Source organism: Amblyomma maculatum, chromosome 7 (assembly GCF_055883805.1).
Source record: "Amblyomma maculatum isolate TAMU_Amacu chromosome 7, ASM5588380v1, whole genome shotgun sequence".
In the NCBI taxonomy this organism is placed as follows: Eukaryota; Metazoa; Arthropoda; class Arachnida; order Ixodida; family Ixodidae; genus Amblyomma; species Amblyomma maculatum.
This window is the reverse complement of record NC_139350.1, coordinates 143,389,876-143,404,378: the sequence shown is the minus strand read 5'-3', so window position 1 is coordinate 143,404,378 and position 14,503 is coordinate 143,389,876. Positions and strand designations below refer to the sequence as shown.

At 44.5% G+C, this 14,503-nt stretch overlaps 1 protein-coding gene across 1 annotated transcript in view; it reads left to right on the top strand.

Annotated features, from left to right (window-relative positions):
• Nucleotides 1–10,436, top strand: part of LOC146184903 (aurora kinase A-like) — a 35,657-nt gene extending 25,221 nt beyond the window's left edge. Inside the window, exon 7 of the mRNA XM_084608649.1 lies at nt 10,332–10,436. Within this exon, the coding sequence (XP_084464775.1) occupies nt 10,332–10,436 (105 nt within the window). The remainder of the gene's footprint in view (nt 1–10,331) is intronic.
• The last annotated feature ends 4,067 nt before the right edge of the window (nt 10,437–14,503 follow it).

Genomic DNA, 14,503 nt, shown 5'->3' with positions numbered 1-14,503 from the left:
TTTACTTGTAGACTGTTTACACCACTGTATCAGAAACCTAGCAAGAAAATGGATGCATCGTGAATAATAATTACTGGCGTATGCACCGAGCTCCTGACAAAAAAACGCAATAGGCACCCACACGCGCATGTCTGTACGCGGCCACCCACATATGCGCGCATGGAAACACATAACGTCCACACGCATAAGAACGCACACTCATGTAAGCTCCCAAGAACACACGCACATATCATATGCAGACACGGACGCCCACACAAGCTTACCCATACGTGCGTGCCCATACGTGTCCGCGTGCGAGTACATTCAGTCGCACTCACGTACACTGCCATATACACGCAAGCACTCACCCGCAAATACTCCCCACACACACGCACAAATAGCCATTTTCACGTACGCAGACACTCTCGTATACCCACATGCAGGTTTAGGCCCCACACGCTGAAACAGACGCACATAAATATGTGCGCCCACATATACCATAGGCGCGTATGTACACACACGCTAGCCCACCTTCACACACACATGCACACACTCACACTTACGTGCACGCGATCGAACTCATATACGCACACAAACGCACAAATACGCACTCACTCCCCAACACGCACGCAGGAATTAACGCAGATACCCACCCACGCAAGAACACATGCGCACAAACACGCACACGTGCACATACGCGCACAAGTGCGGCCAGATACGCGCACACTGACCACACGCATACGCAAACACGTGCTGACCCTCAGACACACATAGCACACAGGAATGCAAAAAACACGCATGCATGCACGCCCACAGAAACACAAACACACATACATACGCACAGACGCATGCCCACATACGCTCCAACATACGCGCATGAACGCGTAAGCACGCACGTGCGCACGTAGAACAAAGAAAATATGAGAAAGCTGCGCTGCACAGCGCCACCGGCTAGTGAGAGAGGGAAGCAAGTTGCTTCTACAGCTCCATGATGGCGCAGGTACGTGGAGCTCACGCAGAGCCGCCGAGCTTCACAGCTAGAGCTTGTATACTAACTTTTATTTCTAAAGCAACAGCAGAACGTCATGAGGCAACAGAATATGAAGAGATGTCCACACAGTGCTCACTAAAAACGAAAATATTATTCAGGAAGCAATTTCTTAAAAAGGCGCTGTGTGAGCAAGCTCATTTTTGATGCCATAAGGTGAACTACGTATGCAAATATTCATGTCTTTACTGCAATATAGCTATACAATGGGTACTTACACAACTCTGATCTAACTGCATTACCTGAGAGGCCTCGAAAACTTCTTTAGCCAGCTGACCTTTGGGTTTATGCACAATTCGCCTGTTTTTATCCAGTCACTGGCAAGAAGAATCACGGCAGTCAACAGCAATGTGGCGCGCGGTGTTCCTCGCATTATGTTTCTGCTCCCTCAGTCTAACATTCAAACAACGATCAGTTTTGCTAACATAGCATCCTCCGCAACCGAAGACGATCGAATATGCTAGGTTTTTTACGAACTTCGCATATTTTACCTCATGCTCTTTCGTACAGACGGGACCAGCTTCACTTGACTTTTCGAGACCATTTACACGAGCACAGATACTTCTCAATTTCACAGGAGCTGAAAACCCGCTGCAGCTCTCCTTACAATTTTTTTCAAATTATAGGAGACGACATGTACGTAACGTATCACAGACATATTTTTTCCTCCGCTCCTTTGGTTGACTGCTGTGCCAGATTTTAACTTCTTCAACATGCCCTCCGCTACTGCTACTAAAATACGAGGATATCCTTCAGTAATGAGCCTCTCAAATGGACAATGAAAGCTGTTGACAGTCCAAGGGGGTGCATTATTTCTTCATGGCGTTACTGAGTCAACACCCGACAATGCCCCTTTTTGCGAGCTTTGAGTGAGAGGAACTGTTCGGAAGCTACGGCATTTTATTTTTCTCTTCATAGGACCAGCACATACGTGTATCAGTGAAGTACAAAGTCAAGAAATTTTCTAGTCATTCACAGGCGCTTAATGTGTCACTTCAAGAGGCGCAAAAACTTGAAAAATAGACCGAAATGATAGCAATAAATTCTTCACCAAAATTTACCGAATCAGATTTAATCAAAACCAGATAGTCATCTACAAATCAGAAAATCGTACGGCATTTGAACTTATGAGATGATTATAAGTGTCCGGTAGTGCATAGCTCAATAAAACTCTCTTAGCATTGGAGCAGTGCACGCACTTATGCGCCTCGCTTCTGAATAAAAGCACAGATATACCATTCAGAGTACGTAGATACAAGGTATGTTTCTATAAGGGCCAAAATGTTTTATACAGAGATGCAAGACGCATTTTGGAAAGTAACTGCTCCGTACCTGTCAATTACTTTACCAGTGCAATTATCACTCTGTCATGTGGGATACAATATTACAAGTGTTTGACGGGAATAGCGAAAGAGCTCAATCATTTGTCCTGGTTATTAGGAACTTTAGTAACTTGCACATCCTTATGCCATGGCTGACAGAAGGCAAAAAGAAAGCCGAATGACAACGAGAAGTGATATTGTTACGCCGCGTAGCGGCGCATGAGAAGCAGAAGAAAGAGAACAAGAAGAAGCAGGGGAAGCGACCCGCGCACAGACTGCATGATCTGGGTTTTGTGAGCCGTGTGCGTTCGTCCTTCATACGATGTTCATCTGTATTAAAACCATTTCATCCGTTACAATATTTGCAAGTACCCACCGAAGCTGCATGTGCAGTGTTCCAATCCGCTGAGTGTTTGAAAAACTGTGGCATGGAGTCAGCTGCTTCATCAGCAGCTCAACTGAGTTCATGTGGCAGCAGCAGCTTCCACTACTTCCAAAGAAACCTTCGAAAAAAACCAAGATGGATGCTTAACAAAGTTTATAACCAGAAAGATATTCCTAATCCGGAGGATGTTCAGTGCGTCCTACGCCTCGGCCCAAAGTTTGCGGTTCAGCGAAGGATGAAGCCCACTCCCATCCCCCTCCCCTTCCCTTCCTCCCTAGCTACTAGAAATGACACGGCACGTTTCCCGACCAGCTGAAGAGCCTAGGCCATTAGGTGTTTCTGTTTCTCGGACGGAGCGGACATGGTGCTGCGCCCGAGACCTCGAACAAAAAGCCTCCCAATTAACAAGAATGTCACCCACTTGCGGACGAATTCTTTGTTTTTATTAGCCGCGGGCAAAGAATGGAGTTTTTGGGGTATTTCCCAAAGATTGCTTAAGCAAAATGCGGGCGATGCGGTTTTCTCGGTTTTTAATGAAAACGGAACAGCCTATCTTGCGAAAGCGAAAAAGAAAGCTAAATAATTGTGCGAAAAGTTCGATACAGAAGCCCTGTTTTTATTCATAGCTAAGTAAGCAAAACAACCTTAGTGTATTTTTTTAGCGCAAAAGCTCACCAATTAGTTATGCCTTTACGGGTGGTTATTTAATAAACAGAACGTAGCAGTAGTGCCTTTTTTTTGAAAGTGAAATTCAATGTTTATTAGATTGAACATGTTTACAAAATGTATAAAAATACAGACGAGGGTCCCATAGTCATAACACTGCACCGGGACCCTCGATAGATCACTACAACAAAATAAATAATAACAGCAAAGTTAGCGAAAGCTTATAACATACAAAACATGGCAAATCGGTATCTTTACACAAAAACAAATGCACTAACACAGAAATTGGGCGAATCAGTAGTTTTACACAAAAACAAAGGCACTAACACAGGTATCAGAAATAAAAAATATAAAACATCAGCAGTTCAGCAAATATTCCTTCAAGTTATTCTTAAATGTGGGCAAGGACATATAAGTTTTCAGTGTTAAAGGCAATGAGTTCCAAAATGAAATGGCTGCAAAAGATGTCGTCATTTTTCTATAATTAGTACGAACTTTCGGGAGTCATCATCATCATCAGCCTGATTATACCCACTGCAGGGCGAAGGCCTCTCCCATATTTCTCCACTTAACCCGGTTCTGTGCTAGCCGCGTCCACTTGACCCCTGCGAACTTCTTAATCTCATCCGCCCACCTAACTTTCTGCCTCCCCCTGCTACGCTTTCCTTCCCTTGGAATTCAGTTTGGTACCCTAAGCGACCATCGGTTATCCTCTCTTCGCACTACATGTCCTGCCCATGTCCATTTCTTCTTCTTAATTTCCACTAGAATGTCGGTAACTTGAGTTATTTCTCTGACCCACTCTGCACGCTTTCTATCTCTTAATGTTACCCATACCATTTTTCGTTCCATAGCCCTCTGGGTTGTCCTCAACTTAAGTAGAACTCTCTTGGTTAGCGTCCACGTTTCAGCCCCATAGGTGAGTACAGGCAAGATGCAACTGTTGTATACTTTCCTCTTGAGCGATACCGGTAAGCTGCTAGTCATAATCTGCGAGTGCTTGCCAAATGCGCTCCATCCCAATCTTATTCTTCTTGATATTTCCTTTTCATGGTCCGAATCTGCGGTTACTATCTGTCCTAAGTAGACATATTCGCCTACTATTTCCAGTATTTCGCTACCTAATGTAAACTGCTGTTCCTTCCCGAGACTGTTGAACATTACCTTAGTCTTCTGCATATTGATTTTCAAGCCTACCTTTCTACTTTTTCTGTCTAGGTCATCAATCATTATTTGCAGTTCATCCCCCGAGTTGCTTAGCAAGGCAATGTCATCAGCAAATAGCAGATTACTGAGGTATTCTCCATCTACCCTTATCCCTAACTGCTCCCATTCCAAGTCTATGAATACTTCCTCTAAACAAGCTGTGAATAGTACTGGGGAGATTGTGTCTCCTTGCCTAGCACCTTTCTTTATGGGAATTTTGTTGCTCTCTTTATGTAGAACTATGGTTGCTGTGCAGCCACTATATATATCTTCCAGCACTTTCACGTACGGCTCGTCTACCCCCTGATTTCGCGATGCCTGCATCACCGCCGAGGTTTCAACTGAGTCAAATGCTTTTTCGTAATCAATGAATGCTATCTATAAGGGCTGGTTATATTCCGAGCATTTTTCTATCACCTGATTGATGGTATGAATATGATCGATAGTAGAGTACCGTTTCCGAAACCCTGCTTGATCCTTTGCTTGATTGCAGTCTAAGGTTGTCCTGATTCTATTAGCGATTACCTTACTAAATACCTTATACGTAACAGACAGTAAGCTGATTGGTCTGTAATTTTTAAGGTCCTTAGAGTCCCCTTTCTTGTGAATGAGGATAATGTTTGCATTCTTCCATGCTTCTGGTACCGTCGATGACACCAGGCACTGCGTATACAGGGTGGCCAGTTTTTCTAGCACGATATCCCCCCCGTCCTTCAGCAAATCTGTAGTTATCTGATCCTCTCCAGCTGATTTCCCCCTTTTCATAGTTTCTAGTGCTTTCTTGACCTCGTCCTTCGTTACTGGTGGAACGTCTGACTGTTTTTCCCTACCGCCAATCTCATTACGGTCCTGACTACTTTGGCTACTGTAGAGATCTGTATAGAACTCCTCGGCTACTTTGACTATCTTGTCCATATTAGTGATGATGTTGCCCGCCTTGTCCCTTATAGCATACACCTGGTTTTTGCCTATGCCCAATTTTTTTCTTTACCGCTTTAAGGCTTCCCCCGTTCTTTACAGCATGCTCAATTTTCTCCATGTTATACTTCCTTATATCGGCCACCTTGCGCTTATTGATTAGCTTTGATATCTCGGCCAATTCGATCTGGTCTGTTGGATTGGAAGCTTTCATACTCTGCCGTTTCTTAATCAAATCTTTCGTCTCCTTAGACAGCTTACCGGTATCCTCTCTAACTATCCTACCGCCTACTTCTACCGCGCACTCAGTAATGATATCTCTGACATTATTGCTCATTGCCTCTAGGGTAATGTCGCCATCCTCAGTTAGAGCTGAATGCCTATTCTTTAGCGAGATCCTGAACTCTTCTGCCCTCCCCCTCACCGCTAATTCGTTGATGGGTTTCTTTCTTACTAATCTATTGCGTTCCTTCTTCAGATTTAAGCTGATTCGGGACCTCACCATCCTGTGGTCACTACATCGAACTTTCCCGATTACCTCTACATCCTGCACAATGGCGGGGGTTTGAACACATTATGAAGTCGATTTCATTTTTAGTATCTCCGTTAGGACTTTTCCATGTCTATTTCCGGTTCTTCCGTTTGCTGAAGAAGGTATTCATGATTCGTAAGTTATTGCGCTCTGCAATCTCAACTAGTAACTCCCCCCTGCTATTCCTAGAGCCAATGCCATAGTCACCTACTGCATTGTCTCCTGCCTGTTTTTTCCCTACCTTGGCATTGAAGTCGCCCATTAGTACAGTATACTGCGTCTTTACTTTTCGCATTGCCAATTCTATATCTTCATAGAAGCTTTCAACTGCCTGGTCATCATAACTACATGTAAGTGCATAGGCCTGTACAACCTTCAGTTTATACCGTTTATTAGGCCTAATTACGATGCCTGCAACCCTCTCATTAATACTATAGAATTCATCTATATTACCCGCTATATACTTATTGACAAGGAGACCTACCCCTAGTTGTCGCCTCTCTGGTAAACCTCGATAACACAGTACATGCCCATCCTTCAGTACAGTATATGCCTCATTCGGCCTCCTAACCTCACTAAGCCCTATGACATCCCATTTCATGCCCTCTAGTTCCTCTAACAGCACTGCTAAACTAGCTTCACTAGCAAGGGTTCCAGCATTAAACGTTGCCAGGGTCAGTTTCCAATGGCGGCCTGTCCAGCGGAGCCAGGCTTTCTTAGCACCCCCTGCTGCGTCACAGGTCTGACCGCCGCCGTGGTCAGTTGTTCCGCAGCCGCTGGTGACTGAGGGCCGGGGTTTTATGGAGCTTATCATAGGAGGTTGTGGCCAATTACTGCACCAGGGTGGCCAACTCCTGTTCTGGTGAGGGAGTGCGTTGCCGGATGTGTTTACCGGCATCAGGTCGCACCCCAAACCTGTATATGCAATTCCATCGACACGCGGATTTTTTATTTTTTTTTGTCATCCGGTGGAGAATTGCGCGGCACCGGGATTTGAACCCCGGTCCTCTTGCATGCGAGGCGGATGTTCTACCGCTACGCCACCGCTGCACGCTTTTTCGGGAGTAGTAAATTGTTATTCGCTGCAAATCTTGTAGAGTTATAGTTCGAAAGTAGTAACGGAATAACAAACTGGAAATGCAAGCTGCTATTCAAGCTGCTTTGGGAAGTTCCTACAAAAACGATTAGCCCTCTTAACTGTTGACGACCCTTATAAGAGAAAGAAATCAAACGACGGTAATTGGATTTTTTTAAATAACTAAGACAAAGTGCTGCGTGCTTGCCCTATTGTCGTCAAAGACATGTATTGTTCTATTCCGCATGAAAAACTGTTAAAGTGTATTGAAGTAAGTGAGAGGAACGGAGCAGTTGCTTTCCAGAATGCATCTCGCATCTCTGTGTAAAACATTTTGGCCCTGATACAAACCTACCTTGAGTTTACTTACGCTGAATAGGATGGCCATGATATCGTTCAGAAGAACGGGCAATGCCAAGCCGCGTGCGTAGGTCCATTGCTCATCGATTTGGACTGAGGTATGTACGAAAGGACACTTAAAAATTGTCGCACTAGTTCACATGCTGCAAGATTTTCCGCTTTCTAGATGGCTATCTGGTTTTGATGAAATCTTATTCGGTGAATTTCGATGAAGAATGTATTGCTATTGTTTCCGTATTTTTTCATACGTTCTTCCGACTCTTGAAGTGACACTTGAAGTGCCCATGAATGACTGGTAAAATTTCTTGACTTGACCTTGTATTTCACTGTTGCACGTAAATGGTGGTGTTATGAACCGATAGGTAAATGCTGTTGCTTCCATACAGTTTCTTTCATTCAAAACTTGTAAAAAGGGGCACTGTCTTGCATCAGTAATGCCAATCAAGACATCATACACCCACTGGACAGTGAATAGCTCTTATAGTAATGTTGAGAGCGTCGCACTGCTAAATACCCTCTTAATATTCCAGCGACAGTAGCGGACAATGTTGACAAAGTTGAAATCTGATACCACAGTCAGCCACACTAACAGAGACGAAAATTAGTCTGTGGTACCTTATGTTCATGCCGTCTACCATGATTTGAAAAAAAAAAAATTGGAAAGAGAGCTGGAGAAGATGTTTTCAGGTCCTTTGAAATAGAGAAGCATGTGCGAGCATGTAATTGGTTAGAAAAGTCAATTTGAAGCTGGACCCTTGTGTACGAAAAAGGATGAAGTAAAATTTGTGATGTGCGTAAAAAGCCTGGTATATTCGATCCCTTTGGATTAGGGAGGATGCTATGTAGGCCAGACTGCTCGTTATTATAATGATAGGCTTAAGGGAACACAAGAACAATGTCAATAAATCAGTCGACCCCCCCCCCCCCCCCCATCGGACTTTACTGCTGTGATTGTTCTTGCCCCCCACTGTATAACGACTGCCGAATGACACATACATACAAAGATCATCTGACTAGAGAAATTATCGAAGCGTCAGAGATAATGAAGTTAAGTCAGAGGTGTGTAAGTATTCCTTCTGCAGCTATCTTGCAGAAAACACCCGATTTTTTATACTACTGCACCTTATGGTACCAAAACTGCTTGCTCAGAGGGACATTTGTCGTTATTTTTTGTTTGTTTGTTTTTTCAGTTTTTCTTTTTTCAGTGTCACTGGCACATTTATAAGCAATGGCTTCCTTATTAAAACTGTATTTGTAAGTCAGCGTTGTGTGTCGTCCTTTGTTGCCCCTAGCCTCGTGCCGTTGTGCTTTTGGACTATAAATAATGTCTGACGAACGGACCCATCAGCTATTGTTGTATAGTATCGTTTGCCAACCGGCAAGCATGTTTGGCACCTTTCGCAACCCTCTTGACGGATGGCTCAACTGATAAGTGAGCCCGATGGGGGCCGTTTCTAGCGTGGTATTTAAGCGCGTAAGCACTGTAGGATTTCGCTAATGCCCACAAAAGACATAATTTTTGTTCCGGCGTGCACTAAAAGTAAGGCTAGGCCGGACTTCTACTTCCAGGGACTAAACATTGTGCTGCTGTGGGACTGTGCATGCGATGGCAGAGCTTTCCTGCCTCCCTTCCTTTCGACTGGAGCATGATAAAACAAGTCGAGAGTGGTATCAAATAGACGGATACTCTAGTGCAAATATCTGTGGTATAATGCAGGGCTTTATTGGAGTTTGCGGAATCGAGTCAAATGTCCAGAGGGAATTCTTTAGCATGGTCCCGAGAATAAGCAATAAAGCAACTCATTAGCAGAATGTTGCATCAGCATATGGGAAAAAATAGGCAGAAAATAAATAGTTACCATGGTAACTGGCCAAGGGCTGTCGTTGAGAATAAAAATGGCGTCAAATTGTGACCGCTTAATATGATTCAGAGGGTAAATCAAGTGGACGCTTAAGTAGCTTTAAGAGCAGAATGGAACATCATTAGAGACTCTACGATGTTGTGTCGGTACCGGGACGTTGTTTCTCTATTATGAGATGGTATTACTATGTCGCTATGTTGTGTTAGAGCAACTCGTCTGTGCCACTCCACGAAACCAGTGAGGTAACCGTGGTCGTCTTGGTACCAGAGTGTTGATCAGTAGGAATTCCTGGTAGCACTCTTCATAATGTGTACGTCGTATCGTGGCAGTGTGGCAGTCAGCGTTACCATTTTGCAGCAGTATATATCCAGGAGTAACAGCTGCACCCTAACACCTAGTAAGCAAAGTCTAGCCACCTAGTACCACGGAGTATGTACCGAACAGATATTGGCAAGAGTAGGCCTTCGGTAGTCTCCCTTATCAGTACACATAGGTGTATTACTTTTTAAGACGTTATACGCCGTCCTATCCACTGAGGCACCCTTCACCTCTCACACTCGCTTTCCTCGTAAAGGCGCGCCGTTCCGTATGCTCTCCTTTTGTTTCTGCTTGCTCCAGATTCATGCCACCTCTTTCGGCTGCCAAAGTCAGCCCTGCTGCACAGCAGGGGATATGTGCTGCTATGCCATGGTTTTCTTCATACCAAGCAACAAACTCTCGGCCTGAACCGCTGTTATGTTGCGGACATTTGATTATATGATAGCCAAATAAATGTGCTAAAGACAGATAGCCGGACAGATAAACGGACAGGTATGATAGAGGTAGGTAAATCGTCTTACATAGAACCTGATAGATACATTACCAGCCGGATACAGACAGTAAACCAAAGTAGGTTATTTATATAAGGAGAGATAAGTTGATCATGACAATTTCGCGATTAAACAATGCTAACTATGTCATTTCTTCATTCTTGTGCAGCTGCTGAAAAGGCGTGCAGAAGAGCGCCCAACGTTGGACGAAGTGCTGGCGCATGAGTGGGTGACCCTTCGTGCTGACACTTCCGTGGAGTGTAGCACTCTGTAAGGCCGGGGTGACCTCCAAGAAGAATGTGCAGCAGGCCCAAAAATTGGAAGAGCCCAAACGCATGAAAAGACATTGGCATCAATGAGATTCAAGCAGGAATCTGTAGAAACAAAATTTGCAGCTAGGGCTCAGAAATTTCTTGTGGTCGTTCCTGCTGGCCGATCCAATCAGTTCCCTTACAAAAACTGAAGTTTTCGAAAGGTTCTAGAGTTTATCTGCTGCGTTAAACACTGATAGAAAACATTCGAATCAGCTAGTGAAAGAAAATATTACAGCGGATTTAGCTGAGCTGGCCAGATGTGGAGTATGTGCGCAAGCAAGTAGTTTCATTTCGTTTTCTTTTCGCCACATGCGTTCATGACAGGCTTCAGGAGAATATCGCTGAAATTATGAGTAGAAAACATACTGCTGCTGCACAATAAAATTTCGGCACCGCTTGAAGCACTTTCAAGGTCAATGCCAAAGAGATTGAAACCACTGTGTACTCATGGAAGTTGATGAAGGCGACAGCACCCACTATACAGTAAGAAAGCGCCGTTTAAAATAAGGAAGATATTCGGCTTCTTTTATAGCTGTAGAGCACTCGCTTCTCTAGAACAATTTATTTCAATATCCTCTAACGGATAACGTTTTTGTGTGTGCGAAGGCCGAAGGTGGAGTATTCCCACACACCTGCTATGGTTTCCCAACTTACCCGGAAAAAAAAAAAAAACCTCTAAAACTAAGCCAGGAGAAAGGACTCGGCAGGAATTGGCCTAACAAATCCAGCCGTCGCACGCGGACTCTAGTATACCCACCGGCTCGACAATCTTCTCCCACAATTCAGGCAGGTCTGAGAGGCTGGCAATGACCTATATTTCTAATTCACCCTGGTCGCCAGGGCGTGAGTGGCGTCAAACACAATTGGGGCTTCGTAATTGTAGCTTCATCTAGATTTGAGGACCTGTGAAAATAGGGTCTGAACCAAAACGCCTCTTTGTAGGTAATAGACAATACATATTTACCGCCACCACCACAACTGACTAGTTCCTACAGGGTGCCTCGATGCCTAAACTACGACTGCTAGCAGCGACACTGCTGCATGAATTTCGAAGATTCACTTCGTGTCTTTAGACACAATAGGTGAGTGTCTTAACCATAGAGACAAGGTGGTGGGCTGCCAAGTATGGATAGTCTTCAGTTTATCTATTTTGGCTTTTCTCCTTACTAACATTACTTTTCGAAACGATATGAAAGCTGCTTTCTAAAACTCATAGATTGATCGTGAAACACAGTGCGATATAATAGCAGAAGCAGATTTCTTTAGTATGCTCTAATCGTGCGAGCTGCAAACAGAACGTTTTAATGGGACAAAATCTCTAGCCTCATGTTTTGGCGGAGGAGAAAAAAATTCACACTTTGTGATGGTGGCGAACATGTATATCGGACGTTAGCTGAAGAAACACGAAAACATAGCAGTGGTTCATCCTTCGGACGTATGCGATTTGATTGGCGGCGTCAGCTGTTGGCACTCTGGTGCGGCAATATAAGTATAATTTAGATGTTTTTGTTTTAATGTTTTGCTCTGATCCCACGGTGTGCATGAGGTCACTGGTAGGCAGACTGTCTCAACGCAGAGGGAAACACCTGTTGTAATGTTAATGTCAAGGGTAAAGGCCAGCATCAGCCCGAACTCGCTGTATGTATCGCTCATACCGCAGCAGACCGCTCTAAAACGTTTTTAGCTCGAACTTCGCCTTAAGAGCAGACTCGACAGGGCATTTAATATCACACTTTGTTTCGGTGAATATCCCTTCGAATGGCATAGCTGTTCCTTACCATACGGTCGTGTGTATGTGCGTGAGTGTGTGTGTGTGTGCGTGCGTGCGTGCGTGCGTCCGTTCGTGCGAGAATGAGGTTGAACGAAGACGGAAAGAAGAAACTGTATGGGATTGTGCCTCATGGTTAATATGCCGCCATCACTGCCGGCATGAAGATAGGAGAGAAAAAAGGGGGAAGTAGAATTTTGCGGTACTTTGGGCCACTAACGTGTGATGAGGCGAAAGCCTTTTTTGGAAACGCGGGTGGTTCCTGTTTCTTCTGTATGATCTGCGGTGCGGCACGCGAGGGCCAACGTAATGGCTCAGCAATGACGGGTCAGCTTCGTATATGCAGTAATCGCCTAGTGATGTCATTGGTCCTGAGTGGCCGTGACGTGATGATGACGTGAGTCTAATTTATTGTACGTGATCGGATGTGACGTCATGATGTCCCATCCGGTCATGCCTCATGTGGGGTCATGGCCGATGAAATCATCAGGTGATGACATAAAAACTTAGCGGTATTTCGCGGATTCTCGCGAAGAAGTCTGGCATTTCTCGTGGGCGCACACTGATGGCCTTAATGTAGAGAACAGAGTCGCGCGAAGCTGGAGTCGCAGTTGTGTCCTCACCTCAGAGTAAGGCATCCACGTTTATGTCTTGAAGAAACTGGAGAACTGCCCGGGGAGCCTTGAATATCTTGAGGTTGAGATGAAAGAAGAGATCTACAGCACCCCTTTTTTCTCGCTGTCCATATATACCGCAACAAAACTTCAGTTGGCGCCTGCGTACGCCCTTATATCTGTGTGTTTTCGTTTTCTACTTCGCATTGCTCTTTAAGTAAGCTTACACAACTCGTTCTGACGAAAAGCCGTGCTGTCGTCGTAGTGGTCGTGGTAAAGATTATCATTATTACTAGTCTGAGTTATTACAAAGATGACGAACTGCTCAGAATGGAAAGCCAATGTAAGCTGTTCCGACTTGTCGGTGCATAAATATAAGAAATTACAAGTTATAGAAAATCAAGAACATAAAATATAAAAAAATAATAAACAATGCAAAATCAAAAAACAAAAACAAGCATGTTATCAGAGTGACGAAACATCGTCCATATGGGGCGACACTATCGCCTCATGCCCTCAACCAATGAGGTTAAGTGTCACCCCTAAACGTTTTTTATCTTCCTTGTCGTATATGGCATCAGCCCAAACTAGCTGAATGTCCGCAGTAGAGTTAAGGCTCGAACAATCGTGCCTCGACCAGGAATGGAACCACCATCCAAGCAGATTATCTTCCTTGGACCAGGCGCGGTAGAACAATCGCCGTTACCTGCCACACCTCATATAAAGTGCAGCGCACTGTCACACTGTGCTGTAAATGTCGTCTTTATCAAGTTCCATCTGGAAGAGTTTTGAAGCGAAAGCTTCACTACGCTAGGTAGAGACTCGCTTCGCGTGGGCTTCAATTTGACCTTAATGTGACCTTCAGTTAGCAGGACAAACTGTTTCTAGGTGGTTTAGGTCTCCAAAAACAAATGTGACAGATACTGTGCCATTCCTTTCCTTTAAACCAACACACAATGCCAGCGCGGAACTTGTGCTATGCGATTCAGGTGTCCACAAAAAACTATGACTGATACTCTTTCTTTTTTATACCTAACACATTACGACACTGTGGGCTAGCCATTGACCTACAAGAAACCAGAGGGTAAAGCAGGGATAAAATATACTCTGCCTTCCTTTTCCCAAAACATAATACCACTTGAAGTTCAACTTTGCGGACCACACCACCAGGTCACGTCCTCAACCATGTCATCTTTGACATTTCAAACTTGGAGCAGAGGAGAGAGTGAAAGGGGTGGAGTACGTGAATAATTCCATGGATGACGTCACGTCATGTGATTCTTCGATGGAATCAACCATGACGTCAATCGATGGTTATGAGAACTAGGGGCAATCGCGCTTCGAATCATAGGCAGCCATTGGACGCCAGCGGCGATGATGCTGCGCTTAGCGCGTCGTAGCAATGCCAGTTAATTCGGGCTACGATACAGTTCTACCAAGCGTAACCATGCTGTGAAGCTTTCGCTGATTACTATCTTTAACTATTTAAACTTCTGCTAATTTGTTGCGGTGTGAATAAACGCCCCAGAACCCTCTCCTACTGGGAATCACTGTTTGTCGTATACGCCCACCGAGAGCACGTCGAGACCTGCTACAACTGCTGGGTGACGGGACAGAGGACTGATGCTCGCTCCAAGTCACGGGG